Source organism: Notamacropus eugenii, chromosome 5 (assembly GCF_028372415.1).
Source record: "Notamacropus eugenii isolate mMacEug1 chromosome 5, mMacEug1.pri_v2, whole genome shotgun sequence".
In the NCBI taxonomy this organism is placed as follows: Eukaryota; Metazoa; Chordata; class Mammalia; order Diprotodontia; family Macropodidae; genus Notamacropus; species Notamacropus eugenii.
The window spans coordinates 415,026,326-415,047,352 of NC_092876.1; the positions used below are offsets into that span (position 1 = coordinate 415,026,326).

Here is a 21,027-nt window from a genome sequence, read left to right on the forward strand (position 1 = left end):
GACTATCTGAAAGCCATGATCAAAAAAAAAGAGCCTAGAAATCATCTTTCAAGAAATTATCAAAGAAAACTGACCTGATATTCTAGAACCAGAAGTTAAAAGAGATATTTAAAGAATCCACCAACTGCCTCCTGAAAGAGATCCCAAAGGGAAAACTCCTAGGAGTACTGTAGCCAAATTCCAGAGTTTCCAGGTCAAGAAGAAAATATTGCAAGCAGCCAGAAAGAAACAATTCAAGTACTGTGGATCAGGATAACACAAAATCTAGCAGCTTCTACATTAAGGGATCGAAGGGCTTGGAATATGATATTCCAGAGGTCAAAGAAGCTAGGATTAAAACCAAGAATCACTTCAAGGGACAAAGTGGTCATTCAATGAAATAAAGGGTTTTCAAGCATTCTTGAAGAATAGACCAGAGCTGAATAGAAAATGTGATGTTCAAACATAAGAATCAAGAGAAGCATGAAAAGGTACACAGGAAAGGAAAATCATAAGGGACTATTCCTACATGGAAAGATAATATTTGTAACTCTTGAGATTTTCTCAGGTAGTTGGAGGGATTATACACATATAGATAGAGGGCAAAGGGTGAGTTGAATAGGAAGGGATGATATCTAAAAAAATAAAAATAAGAGGTGAGAGAGGAATATATTGGGAGAAGCAGAAAGGGATAAATCATCTCTCATATAAAAGAGGCAAGAAAAAGCTTTTTCAATGGAGGGGAAGAGGGGGGAGGTGAGAGGGAAAGAGTGAACCTTACTCTTCTCACTTTTGGCTTAAGGAGGGAATAACAGGCACACTCAATTTGGTACGAAAATTTATCTTACACTACAGAAAGTAGGGGAGAAGGAATAAGGGGGGGAAATGATAGAAGGGAAGGTAAATGGGAGGAGGGGGTAATTAGAAACAAACACTTTTGAGGAGGGACAGGGTCAAAAGAGAGAACAGAATAAATGATGGACAGGATAGGATGGGGGGAAATATAGTCTTTCACAACATGACTGTCATGGAAGTGTTTTGCATGACTACACATGTATAACCTATACTGAACTGCTTGCCCTCTCAGTGGGGATGGATGGGGAAAAAGGGAGAGAGATTGGAACTCAAAGTTTTAAAAATGAATGTCAAGGACTGCTTCTGCATGCAACTGTACAAGCAATCGGGTACAGAGATCTATCTTGCCCAACAAGAAGGTAGAGGAGACAGGAATAAGAGAGGGGAGGTGTGTGATGGAGGGGAGGACAGATTGGGGGAAAGGGTAATCAGAATGCATTCTGTCTTGGGGTGGGTGGAAGGGAGACACAGGGAGAAAATTTGGAACTCAAAATCTTATGGAAGTGAATGTTGAAAACTAAAAATAAATAAATTAATTTTAAAAAATAAAATGGAGATGACAATCATAAAAAAAATGATAGACTATAAAATGACAAACAGGACCAATTACTAAAGTTGAGTATATGAAAATTTGAATTTTTGCAAATAAAATTTATATAGTACTTAAGGTCTACAAAGAGTTTTATATATTTTTTTATTATTATATTATATACATATATATTTGAACCTTAGAAAAAACCCTATAAGGTAGATATTATTATCTCCATATTATAGAGAAGGAAAATGAGACTCAGAGAGGTTAAATGAGTTGATCAAGATGATGAGATACAGGGTTCAAACCCAATAGTGCATGACTATTCATGCACTTTCCAGTCCATCTTGCTGCCTCATATACTCCTATTTTACAATGCTATTATTTATTATTTAAAGTTTTTTTCAGACGGGCCAATCATCTAATTCACTTTATGAAAGTCTGAATTGTTGGCTGAACACTGAATGCATGTCTGCTGCTAATTTCTTAAGTATTTTCTTTTAAAAATTAATTTTTACTGATATATTTTGTTTTTAACATGATCAAAATTTCTGACAACATTCCTGTCCTTTCCTCCTCCCAGAGACATCCTATTTTACAAGCAATACTTTTTCAAAGAAAAAAGGAACTAAAAAAAGATCACTACAACTGATTCCTACATCTTAAGGAAAAATCTGAAAATACATGCGATATTCTATACCCACACCCCTCCAACCTCTGCAAAGGAACAGGGTTGGAATGTCTTTCACTCTTTTAATCACTTCTTTAGGGCTATGTTTATTCTTTGTAATTTTGCAACATTCACTGTGATTTTTTTTTTGTGATAGTTCTTTCCATTTACATTGTTGTCACTGTGTACACTGTATTCTTGACTGCAAAAGACGATCATCTAAGTCTATGCTTCTCTGTATTCATCACAGACGTTGTTTCTTACAGCACAGAAATACTGACTTATGTTCATGTATCACCTTTATTTAGTCATTTCCTAATCCATACAACCTCGTATCATACTATAAAGAAAACTAAATTTAGAGTCCCAATATCTGGTCCTGATTCCAAACCCTATCCTCTACTATGTGATCATGAGTAGGTCAGTCATTACACCCACTGGAACTTCAGTTTCCTCATCTAAAGTATGGTGGTAATTATATTTTTAATACCTATCTCACAGGGAATTTTGAGGAAAGTGCTTTTTGAAACTTCAGGTATGAAAGAAAAGTTTTCATAATTTAGATGTGATTGGTCCATATTTTCCTAAAAATATTTCAGATCATCCAACCCAAAATTCATACCTATTTTTTGTGACCCTATCTCCCTTTAAAATAAATTGTTCTTTTAACAAAAAAACAAACAAACAAAAAAACCAACCTTGTAATATCGGAATTAGTTAAAGTTATAAAATGAGTGCTTTGTTCTGGGGGTTTCATTGTGTGATGGTACCAATCACTCTATAACAGAATTTACTCACCTTTCCTCCCATCCATTTCTTTTTAATGCCTCGAAGGACTGGTTCAAAAGCAGGCGCATTAGCTTTGATACAAAAGAAGAATTAGTAAAAGAGAAATATAAACATAGGCTTTACCACAAAAATAAAAGTGGGGTAGTCACCACCACGTAATTAGGCCATCTATCTTACAGTTCCAACCTTCCCAGTGCTAAAAGTTTTAAGGTCATGGTCAGATATGGAAATTCTCCTTGTAACCAACACTGTAACTAAGGCAACAAGTATCAGTTTTCTTTCTGGAGGGAGGCTAGCTTCTCTTAAAGCTTGGGGAAGAAACTTCTCATAAACCTTTTTATCTAGCACCTAAACTCAACCAAGATGATTAGGCAACTTTTTTCCTGACCAGGGCTAGTAGCAGGATACTTGAGCTGCTTCCACATTTGCCTTTTACAATGAATTTTATGCATTCACTTCTTTCATTTCATGCTATGTGGTCAACCACCAAAGGCTCCTATGTTAGGGCAGAACACATCAATTTTGGCCACCTTATCCTAAAAGGAGAATTCAATTTTTTTCTTTAAATTTTTTATTCTTTTTAAACTTAATACAAAATGAGAAAAGGAAAAAAAACATTTCCATGTATGCAGAACATGAGAAGATTTAACATAAAACTACACATTTCCATTTCAAGAAAACTGTAAAATAAATACTACACATTGTTTACAAAACATTGTTTACAAAAGGAAGGTTTTCTTTCATTCTCTGCTGTGCACTTTTTTTCCTCTTCTCTCCCCTCTCCAAAAAAGGCTACAATTAAAAGTGGATACACACACACATCCCCCTATAAACATACACACATATATACAAACTTCCACTTGTCACCTCTTTCTCTGGAGGTGGACAGTATGTTCCTTCATCGGGCCAAATCTTCCAATGTTTCTTTAAATAAATCGGCTCATTATTTCCTAACCTACAGCAGTATTTCAACACAATCACACCCTGACAAACTGTCTATGAAAGTTTTCTCCTTTTTGCATTCCTTCTATTCTATTCTTGGCTACATTGATTTTATTTATACAAGAAATTTTAACTTAAAATAATCAAAATTATCCATTGTACACTTCGACAATGATCTTGCCTTATGATATAACAGTTTATGATCTAATGCTGAATCTCCTTTCTTTACATCGTTTTTCTCTGGTGTCTGAAATTCCTGGCCTTTTGTTCTTCCAAATGAACTCTGTTGTTATTTTTTCTACCAAAGTAAAATTTTTTTTAAGTAATTTAATTTGGATGGCATTGAATAAATGATTAGTTAGGTAAGAAACATTCTGTTTCAAAGCACAGGATATACTTTCCTAGAGGCAGAACTATAGGCCACATCCCCTTTTTCTTCTCAGCAACACTATTAAAACTAAATAACAACTATGAGGAAGCAAACTAGGGAGCTAAACTTCTCCCTAACACAAATATAAGCCAACCTACTTAGAATGGAGAATGCATATAAGCAAATCTCTTACCGAATAGAACTTATCCAGGCGCAATCTGTCTATTCCAATCCACTCACGGTTCATGGTTTGCCAGAAAGTCTGAACAAACAGGTGCTCTATAGGAGAATAAAGATTTCTAAGTCTTAACATCAACAATTAATAATCTGTAAAATAATTGATAGAAAATACTTTGACAATGTACTGCCCAATCATGACTTCAGAAGACTGCTGATCACAAATGCATGACTGAGGCCTAGAACAAAGAACAACTGTTTCAAATGTGACCAGTGCGTTGATTTGTTACAAAAGAAGGCGGGATTAAGTGGAGAACTTCTAAAAAATGACCATTATATAAAAAAGAGCATAAAAAAATCAATTTTTACAAAAAGGTGAATATATAAGTTAATTTCACAAGCCCTTTTCAGAGGTAAGGTTAAAGTTCTGAGAGAGTCAATGGAAAGGTGCAAATTTGGAAATAGGGGGTGGAGAATGAAGAAACACAGGTGGCAACAAGGCAGAAAATGGCCAGGGTAAAGATCAAGTTGCTTGATCATGGAGTTTAGAGCTAAGTGCCTTAGCTTACTACTGTGTGACCCGGGGAAGAAATCACTTCTCCTCCCTAGGTCTTAGTTTCCTCAACCACAAAATGACTTCTAAGCTTCCTTCCACAAGTGTATGATACTATAACCTATCCTCCTACATCTGATATATACAAACCAGTTATCAATCTATCCAATAGACTAAGAACAGTCATTATTTCTGGTGGACCCAGGCACTAAGAATGGGTAATCTTGAAGATCACAGGAGTCTTACCTGTACGTATACAAATAGTATTTGGGAGTAGAGGGAAGTGAAGAGACAAGGCCCATGTACAGAAGTCAATCAAAATTTCAAAGACTGATAACTCTTTCATTAAATTCCTTAAAATGCCTCTTTCAGCTTATGACTGACTAGGACAGAAGCTAAAAAAAAAATAACAAAAAACCCCCTGAATAATGGAATATTCTGTCCTTCCAACAATAAAACTGACTAGGGCTTACATTAGTATCTCTAGTTCACCTTGTTTTTCACTTATACTTCATTCTTTTGTGTGTGGGTTTTATTGGCAGCTTCTTTCTTAGACTTTTGTCTCCTATAAATCACGCACTATCTCGACTGCTAAATATTTTTCCTATACTGTAGTTTATCTTAGTGGCATCTAGTTAGGTAGAGAGATAAAGCAATTTTCCCTTTTCCCAGCTCTTTATCTTTTAGGTTTAAAGCATTATTGATTAGATTTTTAAAATATAGAGCAAACACATGTTTTACTAGCTCTTAGTACATCATTCCTATACTGCAAGCCAGGATCCAGAAAGCCAAACTTCATCTGGACACACCATCTTATTAACCAGGTGTTTATTTCCCAAATTAATCTCTCTTCCCAAGTGTGTATTTAACTGATGGCAATAATGAAAACACCAAGTGGTTCCTTAAGATGCCCTTCAGTTTCTTGCCCAGACCTCCAAAATCTTTAGCAATACTTTCTGGATTCCTTTTGTAAGGTCATAGGATTATAAATCTACAGGAGGGGTCCTTAGCCCTTCTTTGTCATGGCCAGACTGGTGAAATTTATGGAACTTTGTCTCAAAATAATCTTAAATGCACAGGTTCACAAATTTAAAAATCATATTAAAATAAAGATGTAGTTTTTTAAGCATTTAAGTTTCCAGACTCTAAAATCCATTTATAGGCCACGGACCCCAAGTTAAGAACCCTGAAGTGGAGCCAATAGGGACCTCAGAGGATACTTTATCTAGCTCTCTTACTTTACAACTGAAAAAACTGAAGCCCAGGGAAGTAAAGTGACTTACTATTATTTTTCAGCCCCATATAACTTAATAAAAAACAAGCTGCAGTGACACTTCAGTCTTGAGAGGTATTAGATCATGTTTTAAATGCTTATCCCAGGAAAACAGTATTACTGCTAATATAAAGAGGGCAAAATATCCTTACATCAAGTACTAACCACTACTGCTCGGCTCTTCTTACTCTTGAATTTCTGATATCTTTTGTTTCTACAAAAACTTTTTCCTCAAAAATATTTTACCCCCTTCCCCTGTAATAAAGAAAAAATAAAGACAAAAAGCAGTTTACATACTACTCCCAGAACAATTCCACTGATTTTCACTGGGGAGTATGAGGTCACCAAAAAAGCAGAGACAAAGCCTTTGGGAGGTGTAGGCAAGGTTTAAAAAATTATCTCCTTTGTCTACTGGAAATGCTAAGTCTTCATTATAAATCCATGCAGCTCGACATACTACAATATATTTACATCCTAAAGAGAACCTAATACTTTGGCATTAAAAAAATGTACAACAGTAATAGCAACATTGTGCAGTGATCAACTATGAATGACTTGGCTCTTCTCTGCAATACAATGACCCAAGATAATTCCAAAGGACTAATGAGGGAAAAGGCTTTCCAGACCCAGAGAAAAAAATGATGGAGTCTGAATGCAGATCAAAACATACTATTTTCACTTTATTTTTTTCATGATTCTTTTTGATCTGCTCCTTCTTTCACAACATGACTACTATGAAAATGTTTTTCATGATTACACATATATAGCCTATATAAAATTGCTTAAAACTTTAGGGAGGGGGAAGGGAATGGATAGAGGGAGAAAATTTAGAAGTCAAAATTTTTAAAGGATCAGTGTTAAAGGGCAGCTAGGTGGCACAGTGGATAAAGCCCTGGTCCAGGAATCAGGAGGACCTGAGTTCAAATCCAGCCCCAGACACTGGGCACCTAACAAGCTGTATGACCCTGGGCAAGTCACTTAACCCTGACTGCCTTGCCAAAAGAAAAATATGAATGTTAAAAACTGGATTTTTTGGAAAAAATAAAATACTATTAAAAAATGTACATATAGGGAGAGGAGAAGGAGAAGGAGGAGGAGGAGGACCAGGACCATTCGAGGTGGAGACGTGTGACTCCCGGCGGCCTCGGGCAGGGACCGGACGCGAGCGGTGGCGGGCGCCGGTAAAGACCGTTGGCGCGGTAGGGAGACGGCCGCTCGCCTCGGACCGTCGGTCCCTCGGACGCGCGCGCGCGCGCACTCGCAGGATACTTATTTAACAAAATAGTGCCATAGATTGAAAAACGCAAACATGAGAATGGCAGGGGCTGTAAAGTTGGTGGTTGCTGTAGCAGTATTTCTACTGACATTTTATGTTATATCTCAAGTATTTGAAATAAAGCTGGATTCAAATTTAGGAAATTTATTTGCAAGGTCAGCACTACAGATAGCTTATACAAAACCTCCCAGATATAAATGTGGAATTTCAAAAGCTTGTCCGGAAAAACATTTTGCCTTCAAAATGGCAAGTGGAGCAGCTAATGTTGTTGGTCCCAAAATTTGTGTGGAAGACAATATTTTAATGAGTGGTGTAAAGAATAATGTTGGAAGAGGAATCAATGTTGCATTGGTAAATGGAAAAACAGGAGAAGCATTACGCACTGAATACTTTGATATGTGGGGAGGAGATGTGGCACCATTTATTGACTTCCTTAAGTCTATTCAGGATGGGACCATAGTTTTAATGGGAACATATGATGATGGAGCAACCAAACTCAATAATGAGGCAAGATTACTGATTGCTTCGTTGGGAAGTACAGCAATAGCCAACCTTGATTTTAGAGACAACTGGGTCTTCTGTGGTGGAAAAGGTATCAAGACAAAAAGCCCCTTTGAACAGCACATAAAGAACAACAAGGACACAAACAAATATGAAGGATGGCCAGAAGTTGTAGAAATGGAAGGGTGCATCCCCCAAAAGCAAGACTGAACAATATGAAGAATGTTAGAGAAAATTATCTTTCCGCTATTGATGGAAATGCTATGAAGGAGATATTACTATGTAAATATTTTGAGAGTATACGTCCATCTTGTCAGTTATGCATGAGTATCCACTCTTCCAAATCAGGATTATTTATTGCTAACCTAAAGAATAAGCTTTGTAAATAGGTCCACCATAACGAACCTTTTCTAAGCTACTGTCTCTAAAAGCACAGGATTTAGATTGCGTTATGAAAAACAACATCTTTAAGATGTAGAAATGTCTTTAAGCACACATTGTGAAGAAATTATGAAAACTGGTATACTCTTGTTTTATAGATACAATTGCTATAAGAATGTGGCCATTGTAAAAGTAAAGAGTTTTGTTGGGGTGGGTGGGGGAGCTAAATTTTTTTTTTTTTAAATATACTGCCCTTTTAAAGGCAGTAGTCAGTCTTTAATAAAGAAGTATTTGACTAGTTGTATATATTCCGGAATTTTGCTTTGCTGTCTAATAGTCAATACCCTTCCTGCTCTACCTCATTCCTTCCCCACCTTATTTCCTCACATCCCACAGAGACTTCTGGCCAATAAGATTTTAAGATATAGAATTAGAATGTTTGATATAGAAATTTAGATCAGGTTGCAAAAAGCACAAACATCCTTTTTGTCTAAAAGAAGTGATAAAAGAAATGTATAAATGTATATGATTTGAAATACAACTTGAAATAATTTGTATTTATGATGCAAGTAAGTTAACCTTGTAGCAGCCATTTAAAGAATGACCCTGATATAGTTTAGCAGTGTGGTCATAGAAATAAACAGATTTTTAAAATTATTATTTTTGTATGTATTTCTCTGACCATCATTCACTCTTGTTTGATGAAATTCTACAATTTTTGACCAGTATTCTGAATGCTCATATCCATAAAAATGAAATGCCCTCCCTAATTTGTCACTTTTGATTTCTTCTAGCAAAAATAGTCAGTGAAAGAGTGGGTTGAGCTTTCCAGAAAACACAAATGCCAGAGAAGCTTCTGTGCATTCAGTCATTTATGCACCTCTACAATCAGCAATACTTTGTAACTGTTAAGATATTTGACAGGGCTAATGTATTTTCAGAATTTTAAGTGTATATCTCGAAATACCCAATAATAGGCTAGTTAATTTTTTCAGAAATATTTAAGTTAGACCATATCATGATAATTTTATATTCAATTTTGCACAAAAATATGAGAAATCCAAGTTTTTTTAAACATCTGGAACTGTCAGTTTGCTGAGTTTCAGTTTTTTTCTCAACATCACTTACAGACTACGTAAGTGGCATGAATGGTATAATCTTGGAGTAAACCATTAGCAGAAGTTAACATTTTACATGGTACATGTAGTGCTGACACAACAGTTGCAAAACTATCAGAATTTTAATAACTTGTACTGATAAACTAGGAGATTTTGTATTTTACTTTGTACTTCAAAATCTTTCTCAAAAACAGCAGTAAATCAAGGTGGAAACTGTTTATTGGAAAGTAAGTAACTTGTATCTAAGATGAATGTAAAGCAAGAAAAAAATGCACCTTATGCTTTTACATGAGTAAAATAACTGTCGTTTTGGACACTTTAAGCAAAACCACATTCTGCACATATATACATACACATATGTTTGTATGTGTGTATATGTGTATGTATTTTATATCTATATATATTTATATATAATACACACACACAGAGACATCAGTTCCCTCAGTTCTGTAAATTAAAAGTATAGTTTCAAAATTTACAGCATCAGGGATTGTAAAGCATCAGTTTTCTTTCAGATAAGGATTATTAAATATTCTTGGTTTTCCAATATAGACATTTATTGTGTTGTCTGATCAATTTGTTAGAATTGCAGAAGTAACGTTTTCCAGATATTTACTGGGCTATTATCTTGCAAGTTTTAAGTCATACCTATGTATCTATGCCATTATCCTTTGGATTTTTACCTTAGCATTGTATATAAAAATTTAGAAATTCAAACAGCAGTGTGATATTACTTTTGATGTAAAAGCTATGAAATAGTAGCTTTGAAAATATGAAGTTAAAAAGTAAAAGACAAGGAGATAGTATGTAACTTTGAGGGTTTTTTTGGTGTGAATATACTCTGTGATTTGTGCCAACTTTGAACTTTGGAAGCAATAATTTTACCACTACTTTCATTCTCAGGTTTTTTAAAAATCATCTCATTGTAAGTGAAGTTATGTTCATTTAATTTTAATGCAGTTTGAATTGTCTTTATTAAAATCGCAAGTTAAGCATTTGTACAAAAAAAAAAAAAAAAAAAAATGTACATATATGAGGCAATATTAAAAACTGTCTCTCATTGCCCAAGTCAATAGTTTCAAACTCAAATAGAAACAGCCACTAAACCTTACATTAGGATCCCTGCAGGTTGCATATTGACTTAGAAAAACATATTACCACTACCTGTATTCTACTGAATTTTTATTTTGTTAAATATTTCCCTATTACATTTTAATCCGGAGTGTGGCTAGTTGAATGCCCTACGTAATCAATTACCTTGTTTATATCTAAGTCCTGGCTCTAGTTACCAGTAGCTATGGTCTTTGACTACTACACCTACCTAAAGAGAAGTGAAGTAAAACCAGTATTTCCTGTTGCAACAGAATTATCACCTGCTAATACCTCACTAAAAAGTAATATTATTCTTTTTAGAGCATTAATGCTTAAACAACAGACCCTGGCAACAAAGGTATCAGGATTTCAATGGCAATTAGCCATACATCAATTAACCATGAAAAAAGGAGTAGAAACAAACAAAATTTTCAGATAGACTAAAATTCCACTGGCCTCTGAGATATTTTACAGGTTCTGGCTTGTCGTGTTCATCCTTCATTTTCAAAGAAGACCATGACATCAGAGAAATGATGATATGACTTGCACTTGATTTTGTTTTGAGGGAGGCAGGGCCGTGCAGGTCATCAGCCTTACTTTCTCCTCCAGAGCCATCTGGGTCCAGTGACCAGATATTCATCAGAATGACGAGTGAAGGCCCAGGATGCAATCGGAGATCTTGGCCTTTTTAGGATAAGGTCTTTTTAGGTACTCACTTAGAGAGAGGTAACAGGCATTCAGTGAATAGGCCTGTTTAAGAAGTAGTGACAGAATGGCCCATTTAATGATGAAAAGAAAAAAATGACTAAATCAAGGTGGGAAGGAAAGAGAAACTGTTACTACTGATAATCAGTCTAAGGCAGCCAGTAAGTGGGCAGGGACCTACTGTCCATCTATGGGCTTCAGAGTACACTGAATGTAAGGTTTGGGGAAAAGGAAGGAAGGAGGGAAGGAAGGGAAGAAAAGGAAAGAAGGGAAGGAAGGAAGGGAGGGAGGAAAGGAGGTAAAGAAAGGGAAGGGAAGGAAAGGGAAGGGAAAGAAAGGAAGAGAAAGAGAGAGAAAGAATGAATGAATTCTGGCTAAGTCTTTCAGGTAGGAGGGAATCTATGACATGGTTGTATTGATTGGCATAGATTTCAGAAGCCAGTTATTGACTGATTAGTTCTGGTCTACAAAGGTCTAAACTCAGCATTTAAAATACATCTTAAATAAGGCCACAATATACTTACGGGTTTCTATGTTCTGAAAAACATGAATGAGCTGGGAAATTGTATTTCCAAGTTCCTCCTGTGCAGAAAAACAAAACAAAAAATTCCCTGGTCACTACACAAATATGGTTCTACTGAATAAAAAAAAAGTAATTGCTTACTGTATGACAAGCACTGTGCACAGAGCCAGTTCCTGTTCTCAAGGAGCTCACTTGAGGGGGAGACAACATGTAAAAAAAGAATTCAGCTACAGGGAAGATGGAAAGGCCTAGAAGTCCTAAGGAGTCTGAAAGCTACATTAGTAAGTCAGATGACAGTGCCCAGTGGGCTACAGGAAGAGAGGGAGAAGGAATGGAGATAGGAAGGAAAGAAAGGAGGAAGGGAGAAAGGGAGGAGTAAGGAAGAGAGTGACAAGCATTTTTGAAGAACCTACTATGTGACCTACATGTACAAAAATATTTATAGCCGCTCTTTGTGGTGGCAAAACACTGGAAACTAAAGGGATACCCATCAATTGGGAAATGGCTGAGCAAGTTACGGTATATGAATGTACTGAAGTGTTGTAAAAAACAATGAAGGGGATGGTTTCAGAAAGACCTGAAGAGTTAAATAAATTGATGCAAAGTAAACAGAAGCCAAATATTGTACACAGGAACAGCAATATTGTAAAAGTGATCAAATATGATCAACTATTAAAGACTTAGCTATGCTGATCAATACAATGATTCTTGATAATTACAAAAAATTCATGATAGAAAATGCTATCTCTCTCCAAAGAGAACTAACGAACTGGGTACAGATTGAAGCATTTTTTTTAACTTTATTTTTCTTTAGGTTTTGCATGATGTTTTTACATGCATAAAGAGCACCATATTTCTTGCCTTCTCAATGGGTATGGAAGGGAGCGGAGAGAATTTGGAACTGATAATAAAAAAAAAATTAAGGGCTTATGATGCACAAGGTATTGTGTTAAGTACTTTACATATATCTCATTTAATAAACACAACAACCCTAGAAGGCAGGTGAATTACAAGAGTCATTTTACAGTTGAGAAAACTGCAGCAAAGAGTGGGGTTTTTTGTTATTTTTTTTAAGTGATTTGTCCGAGCTAAGGGTCAGAGACCTGACCTAAACCCAGGTCTTCCTGACTACACAATAAGGGGAGTACAGAATGTTTCCATGAGGCAATAAGAAATTTTAAGGAGGAACTAGATGAAATAGTGGAAAGAGTTCCAGCCCTGGAATCAGTAGAACCTGAGTTCAATCTAGCCTCACACATGTACTAGCTATGTGACCTTGGGCAAGTCACTTAACCTTGATTGCCCACCCCTCCCCTCAAAAAAAACCCACAAGAAACTGTAAAACTAACTCAAAAGGTTGAAAAAGTAGGAAAAAGCAGAAGAAAGCATAAGGTACCTCTCACAGCAAAAACAACTAACCTGGAAAGCCGCTGGAGGAGAAAAAACAAAATAATCATCACACTACCTAAATATCATGACCAAAAAATAGCCTGGACATCTTACCACAAGAAATCTTAAAGAAAACTGTACAGATTTCTTAGAATCACAGAGAAAAATGGAAATAGATCCACCAGTCACATCCTAAAAGAAATGCAAGATGAAAACTCAGGAAGATTATAGTCAAAATACTGAACTTCTGGGTGAAAGCAAAAAATACAGCAAGTAGCCAGACAGAATTCAAATACAAAGTCACAGCCAGGATCACACACAATTAAGGAGTCACCACTATAAAGGAACAGAGAACCTGGGATACTATATTCTAGAAAGCAAAAGATACATGTTTACAGTAAAAAATTAATTGCCCAATAAAACTGCATACAATGCTACAGGGGACAAATGGACCTTTAGTGAAATATAATTTCCAAATATCCCTGATGAAAATACCAGAACTCTGAAGTTCAAATACAGAAGTGAAGAGAAACTTTAAAAAGGCAAATACACATGAACAATGATATGGAATAAACAAGGATAAATGACTTAAGTTGAAATATGAGGATATGGTGTCACCTCTGAACTCTTTATCATCATCAAGGATCATAGAAGGAGTCTAATTAAACAAGCACTTGAAGTGGTTCAATTATGTGATGATCTTAAGAACAGAGAGGAAAAAAGGAATATATTGGGGTGCTGGAGGAAGGAAGAAGGAAAGGAAGGTTTTGGAAAATTATGCCATATAATCAGAGTGCACAAATAAAACATCTATACAAACAAGGAAGAGGGAATGGGATTGGGGGGGGGGGGTTGAGAATAGCTGACACTTGCACCTCACTTTCATCTGAACTGGTCAAAGGAGGAAAAACTAAACCTACTCACACACAGAGTTGGGTACAATAAACAGGGAAATAAGAGAAAAAGCAGAAAAGAGGAAATTATAGGGCGAATATATTAAGGAAAAGATTAATCCTAAACAAAGTAATTCCTAACAATATACAAAAATATTTATAACTCTTTTTGAGGTAGCAAACTATGGGGATCCAAGGAGGTATTAAATAATTGGGGAATGGTTAAACAAGCTATGGTATATAAATATGATGGAATATTCTTGTACTGTAAGAAATGATGAAGCAGATGGTTTCAAAGACACCTAGACAGAGTTTTATGAAGTGATACTGAGTGAAGTAACAGAACTAGGAATGTATATAACAATGCTCAAAATATAATAGTGAAAGAATTAGGAACTCTGATCAATGTAATGACCAAATAATATTCCAGAGATCTAATGATAAAACAAGCTATCCACCTTTTAATAACAGGTGAAAGACTCAGACCACAGAAGGCCAACGTGGACATTTGTTTTTCTTGATTACGCATTTGTAACAAGATCTTATTTTTCCTTCAATCTCAAGAGAAGGGTTGGGGAGAGGCAGAGAAGACAGAGTTTTGCTGACTGAAAAAATACACATAATTTTTTAAATGCCTAGAAGACAATGAAAGGAAGTGCAAAAGAAATACAAGGAAGCTGAGAAGCATAAAACAAGATGAATTTATTACATACTTTAAACAAATTCAAGCTGTACATATTTGCAGTTTCACGTACAATCTTTTTTGTTTTTCATGTCTATTTGTCGGTGCCTGCCGAGTTCAGGATAACTGTATGTGTGTGAGAGAGAGTGTGTATATATCTATATACTGAAACCAAACAAAGTATGTTAATTAATAAAAGAAAAACATCTGTGGACCTGGAATAGGATCGTTTCAGTGGCACCAGGAGGGAGGCTGCTTTTATCAGGGCTCAAGGCAAAACTAAAAGGAGAAAATATTTCTTCGTACTTTTCCATTTTCCTTTCTGTAATTTTGTCTCCCACTTTGGGCTCAATGCTAGCTAAGCCCTGCCCCTGTTATTCTTCCTATCACCTTTCCCCTAAAGTGATACACATTCCAAATTGACCTATGGTATAATGGAAAAGAGTTAGAATGCCCAGGTTTAGATCTACTCTGATGCTTATTACCTATATGACCTTGCACAAGTGACTTAACCCTTCTGAGCCTCAGTTCCTTCTTCTATAAAACAAGAAAGTTGGAATTCTATAAGACTATTCTAAAGTACCAGTCACTCCAGATGTATAGAAAACCAACGATGCTGACAATTCTGGCCTAATTTATTTCTCTCCCTGCATTTGCATGAGTATTGATCACCCTGGTGAGTCTATCCTAGACAGGTCTTTCTATGAGTACAGGCAGACTCCTTCCAAATGTCACTATTCAACCCAAACTAAGAAATCAGATCTCACCTGTAGGAGAGGTTTGTCCTGCATCCACATACAGTAGAAAAGCCCTTTCCATATTTTTAGCAATTCTTCATGACTGAAACCACCTAAACAAAAACAAAAATGACATTTAAATTTATATACATAAACACACACACGAATCAAAATTAAGAAACTGCTATAACATAAGGAGGAATAACACCCAACACAAAAGCAACAATTTAACAGGTAAGCACTGTGCTCACAAAAGAAAACATCAGGATTTTAAAAAGTCAGTTTCTCCTAGACATCAGATGGTATACTGAAATGACTTGGAGTCAGGAAAATCTAAATTTGAACCTGACTTTTACCTCTTAGCCCTCAGTTTCTTCCTTTGTAAAATGATATAATAACCTACCTCACAAACAAATGAGATAATATATCTATTTGAAAACCTCAAGTAATATAAATTTTTACTATTATGTTCTGTGTTTGCAAACGAATAGAACTCATTAGAGAATGATTTTCATACTCCCCACTCCAAGATGATCCCAAATTTATTCTGAATACAAATTCAAAGTTTTTTTCCTTAGAATAAATAATCAGCAATATCTACATTAAATAAGCAGAATGCCCTTAACACTAGAACCTTAGAACAGCCTCTCTGCATTTGGGAGTAATTCAAATTCAAATGAATTTAAGTTCAATTCAAATATTAAGTATCTATTACTTGCAAAGTACTTCACTAGGTACTGGTATATAAAGACAAAACATTCCCTAGAGAGATTATAGTCTTTTGAGGAGGACATAATATGTACACAGATAAATATAATATAAAGCAGGGCAAAGACTGACTAGCACTTTAGGAAACTTTGATGAGGGGCTGAAACACTAACAGAAGAGGTGATATCTAACCTAAAACTCGGTAGAGACTTTAAAAAAATCAGTGATATTAATACTCTCTTCTGTGTAACTATCACTATCCTCCCACTTCACCCCAATTCAGAAAGAACTGAGGCCAAAGTGCATTCCATACATAGGGAAATAAGATAGAGACAAAGCTAGAGATGGAGAGAGAAAGCATTTATTAAGTGCTGTATGCAGCACACTGGGTTAAGTTTGTGGATACAAATACAACCAAGACAACCTCCAACCTCAAGTAGCTTACATTTTAATTCAGGCATATAACACACAAAAGGGAGCAAAAGGAGGGAAGTGAATGACCAGCAGCACAGTTTGGAGCTGGTGGTTAGGAAGTGAGGTAAAAAGGCTTGATTCTGAGCAAAATAAGTCAAAAACCTATCAGAGCCCATAGTACCACACGAAAAAAATGCTCCAAAAAAATTAATGATGAGAAAAATGTAAATTAAAATGACTGAGCTTCCCTTTACACTCATTGGCTAGCAAAAAATAACAAAAAAGGAAAATGACAATTGTTGGAAGGGCCATCGGAAGGCAGGTACACTAATGTACTGGTGATTAACCTGTATATTTGATTAATTCCACCATTCTGAAAAGCAATTTAGGCCAATACCCTCAAAGTCAAATAAGTATGCACACTTTCTGACCCAGGGATACCACCACGATACTCTAAGGAGATCAAGAACAAAGGAAATGTAGTTATACTTTGTTGTTGCAAAGAACTGGAAACCAAAGTGGGTTCATATCAACTGGGGAATGGTTAAACAAAATTATGGTTTATGAATGGGATGAATTATTGCGAAGGCAGCAAAGACCTCTTGAAGGAGGTGACAGGTGAGCTGAGTTGAGGAAGCTAAGCATTTTAATAGATATAGGTGAGAAGGTAAAGTATTCTAGGTATTGAGACTTATAAGCCTGAGGAAAGAAAAAGACTATTATAAGAAACTCTAGTCTCTGATCTGTTTTCAGAAAAGAAAAAGGCAGAATGAAACAGCTAGGAAATAAAGAAGCAAGAACCACTCTCCTCACTCTCTCGCCATACACCCTATCCCACCCCCAGGTTTGCCTGGACAAACAAAGCTTGTGGGCCATGTACTTTTCCTGAAAGTCATCATTTTCTGCTCCTTCAGAGGTCTGGAGGGAAGGAAATCTCCACCCCACCTCATCCCAATCCCTTCTCTTCAATCTGAAATCCAAGGGAGAAAAAAAGGAAAAGAAAAAATCAAGAGAGGCTCAGTTCGTATTCCCTGATGAACTGAAGAGGCAGCAAAATACAAGACTGACATCAAGTGGCTCTGAAATCGGAGAATGTGGTTTCAAACTCTGCCTCCGGTACACACTACTTTGTTGTGTGACCTTGGCAAGGCCGCAATTTTCTTTTTCCTCAAGCTATGAAGCTATGATCATACTGCCAAGTATGTTAGGAAAGCCCCATTTGCAGGGACCGGAGAAATTCTCCTCCTTTCAGCAAAGGCTATGACTAATGCGTTACCTCCATCCATGGCAAGTTCACAAACTGTATTCTGGACAAACTGATTGGCCAGGAGGGAGAAAGAAGCATCTCACTGAATTAGGGGACTTCCCTAATCAACTCTCTAAGTATTTTCTGGGACACGGCATAAAAAGTGGAGTGTGGAACACACTGTTCCATATCCCCAATTCTGTAAGTTACCCCAAATCTTGGGGAGGTTCAAACAAGGGTCCATCAGATATAGTTCTTGAATGCCAGTTTGGGATTACGTCCCAAACAAAAGTCATTAGGTTTAAGACACTACCAGGCCTCAGCCTAAAAAGGCTAAGGTCTCCCGTTACATCCTGTGCCTTCTCCAGTCATCCTGATGAATGTCTGATCATCACTGGACCCAGACGGCTCAGGAGGCACCAAGGCTGGTGATCTGCACAGCCCTCCCTCATTCAAAACAAGTCAAGTGCAAGTCATGTCGTCATTGCTCTGACGGCATGGTCTTCGAAAGCAAAGGATGAACACAACAACAGGGTACCTTAGTGATAACATAAGCAGCCCCTTCCCTCCTCTGACACTGCCACCATCCTGGTGCAGGTCCTCATCACCTCAAGTCTGAATGACTGCAAGAGCCAGTCTCTTAGTTGGCCAGTCAACAAACATTTATTAAGAACTTATTATGCATAAAACAAAGATGCAAAGAAAGATGACCCTGAAGAAACTCACAATTCTAATGGATGAGACAACATGCAACATGCAACAACTACGTAACATACAAAACACATAAAATGAAAAGCCTTCCCCCTCCTCCTCTCACCTATCCAAGGTCTCACCTGCACCTCACACACCCCTAGGGAACAGAGTCCAGCAGCACCCCATTAGCTCTAGGATCAGATATAAAATGCACTCTTTGGTTTTTAAAGCCCTCCATAACCTGGCCCCTTACTATCTCTGGAGTCTTCTTATACCTTCCTTCCTCCTCCACCTGGGGCTGTCTCTCATACTTAAAATGTTCTTACTCCTTATGTCTGTCTCCTGGCCAGTCTCTTGGAGTCCCAGCCCAAATCGATGCTGTGTGACTCTGGGCAAGTCACTTCACCTGCCTGCCTCAGTCTCTTCATCTGTCTCCGAGCGGTGAGGATAAAGAGGAGGTATTTACAAAGAACTCTGCAAACCTTACGGTGCTATGTGAAGGCTAGCTAGCTTTTACCGTTATCTCCACCCCAAGAATCCTGATTACTCTCCACGCTTCCTGCTCCCCTGGATCTCGCTTTGTGCACCTTTCCTTGAGTCTGCCCCACTTGATGCCAAGCCTGACACAGAGCAGGCACCGCTCGCTGGTTCGCTGCCCATGTTACTGGGCACGCTGTGTCCTCCCCCACCCCAAAAGCCTCCTGAGATCGGGCAGTTTTCTGCCATTCACCGCACTCTGAAGAACAGAACCTGGCACACAGCAGGGGCTTAATAAATGTTCACAGACCGTCTGAGCCACAGCCGCCACTTCATGATCCTTGTTTAGTAAATCACATTTTTCCCCTTAAGAAGACCCTTAAAATGTAAAAATAATAACAGCCCACTTTTATCTTGCTAGCCCATGGCTCCGCCACCTCCATTTTTGGAAACGGGCACCAGCGCCAGGAGGTAAAACCCCCCGTTGTCTATCGCCGTCATCCTCGCCTTACGGATTTAGGGTGGGAGTCAGAGACCCGGGTTCTAATCCCGACTCAGCCCCGGCCGGCCTCCGCAAGCCCCCAGAGAGGGGGGGCCTGAATCCTTACAAGAGCATCCCCAACGACAGTCACCCCAGGCCTCCCCCGCCCCCCCACGAAGGCTCGTCCCCTCCCCGCAGCTCCGCGAGGACGCCTGCGCGCTTCCCCCATCCGCTCCGCCCCCGCCCCCCGCCCCCTCTCTCTCGCCTCCCCTCCCCCCTCCCCCCACGACGACGGCCACCCCCAAAGCCCTCCGCCTTCCCCGCGGCGGCCCCAGGCCACGTGCCGCCGCCGCTCAGCGCCCCGGAGGCCCACCTGAGGCCGCTGCGGTCTTGGCGTGGATATATCTCCGGAGCTTCCTCACCGCACGGTCCCGGGTCGTCTTCTCGTTGCCGGCCAGCCGCTGCGCCAGCTGGATTTCCGAAGGAAGCTCCGGTGCCGGAGACATGACGGCGAGAAGCTCCCCAAGCACCGGGGAGAAGAGGAGCGACGAAGAGGCGTCTCGCGGAGATGACGTCAAAGCGACCCCGGCGCGGCGTCACGTGGGAGAGGGAGGGGGAGAGCGCCGCCTGCAGGGCAGCCTCGGAAACGTGCACCTGCTCGCCCAGGGAGAAGGGTGACCTCTAACGGCTAGTTCTTACTCAGTTTACCAGTAGCCTCTGGGGCCGTTAAGAGGAGCGCGATCTGCATTTCTCACTTCCTGTGCACAGCTTAGTAAATTCCAGGGCTGACCCAGGGTTGGGTTGGCAGAAATGGAGCATTGGGTGGTATCCCCGGGCTCCCCCACAAAGCTGTGTTGGCTGGAGAATCTTAACTGATTGACTTGAACTGGCCAATGCATCCACCCTAAAGGCTTCCTTTCAGAAGATCTTGGGCTGTGGCCAGCTCAATACAATACCCTATTATCAACTGCAACCTATTTCAAAGGAGTTATCAGTGGAATTTCTCAGAGATCCTCATGATCACAGATTATATATTAATATATTTACATCCCTTCTTTAAGCCACACTTATCTATTTGGGAATCACTTTCATATATAACATATCAGTTGGTTGTTGTCCTTCATTCTCCAAGAGGACCAAAATGACATCACCATTGTAAAGTGAAATTTCAGCGTGTCCAACTGGTAGATCAAACCAATAGGAGCTCGGAATGCTCTACCACAGGTTGGGCACAGATAGTCCGTGTGAATATTTGGGAATACTCCAAATTTGCACATCCTACCTTTACTTTGTGCTGTCTCAATTCTGCTTTGCTCAAAGAGCACCTTTTCTTATGTAGGCATGCCGTGCTGAGCGGTCGGTCCTGTGCCAGTCTCTCCCATGTTGCACAGTCAAATCCAGAGTTCTTGAGAGAGACCTTGAGAGTGTCCTTGTATCCTTTCTTCTAGCCACCATGTGATCACCTGCCCCATGCAAATTCTCCATAAAATAGTCTTTTTGGCAAGCGTACATTTTGCATTCAAACAATGCAGCCAGCCCATCAGAATTGTACTCTCTGAAGCATAGTTTGA

General features: G+C 38.4%; 2 protein-coding genes across 4 annotated transcripts in view; one reads left to right on the plus strand and one right to left on the minus strand.

Annotated features, from left to right (window-relative positions):
- Window positions 1-20,078, minus strand: part of RRP1 (ribosomal RNA processing 1) — a 39,300-nt gene extending 19,222 nt beyond the window's left edge. Inside the window, exons 1-5 of one of the 2 annotated variants that reach the window (XM_072614822.1) lie at window positions 19,830-20,078; window positions 15,468-15,550; window positions 11,738-11,795; window positions 4,331-4,416; window positions 2,835-2,896 (exon numbers count right to left, since the gene is read on the minus strand). In XM_072614822.1, coding sequence (XP_072470923.1) covers window positions 2,835-2,896; window positions 4,331-4,416; window positions 11,738-11,795; window positions 15,468-15,550; window positions 19,830-19,962 — 422 coding nt within the window. In that variant the 5' untranslated portion in view covers window positions 19,963-20,078. Of the gene's footprint in view, window positions 1-2,834; window positions 2,897-4,330; window positions 4,417-11,737; window positions 11,796-15,467; window positions 15,551-19,382; window positions 19,646-19,829 lie in introns of those variants that run through there. The other variant, XM_072614823.1, reaches the window with a different exon arrangement.
- LOC140507004 (protein FAM3C) lies at window positions 7,214-8,602 on the plus strand. Of its 2 annotated transcripts, none has more exons than XM_072614824.1 (2): window positions 7,214-7,321; window positions 7,405-8,602. In XM_072614824.1, the coding sequence occupies exon 2, from the start codon at window positions 7,450-7,452 to the stop codon at window positions 8,125-8,127; it is 678 nt and encodes a 225-aa protein (XP_072470925.1). In that variant the 5' UTR covers window positions 7,214-7,321; window positions 7,405-7,449; the 3' UTR covers window positions 8,128-8,602. The 2 variants fall into 2 exon arrangements, with proteins under 2 accessions (XP_072470925.1, XP_072470926.1); XM_072614825.1 differs by having other exon boundaries at window positions 7,219-7,339.
- Window positions 20,079-21,027: the final 949 nt, after the last annotated feature.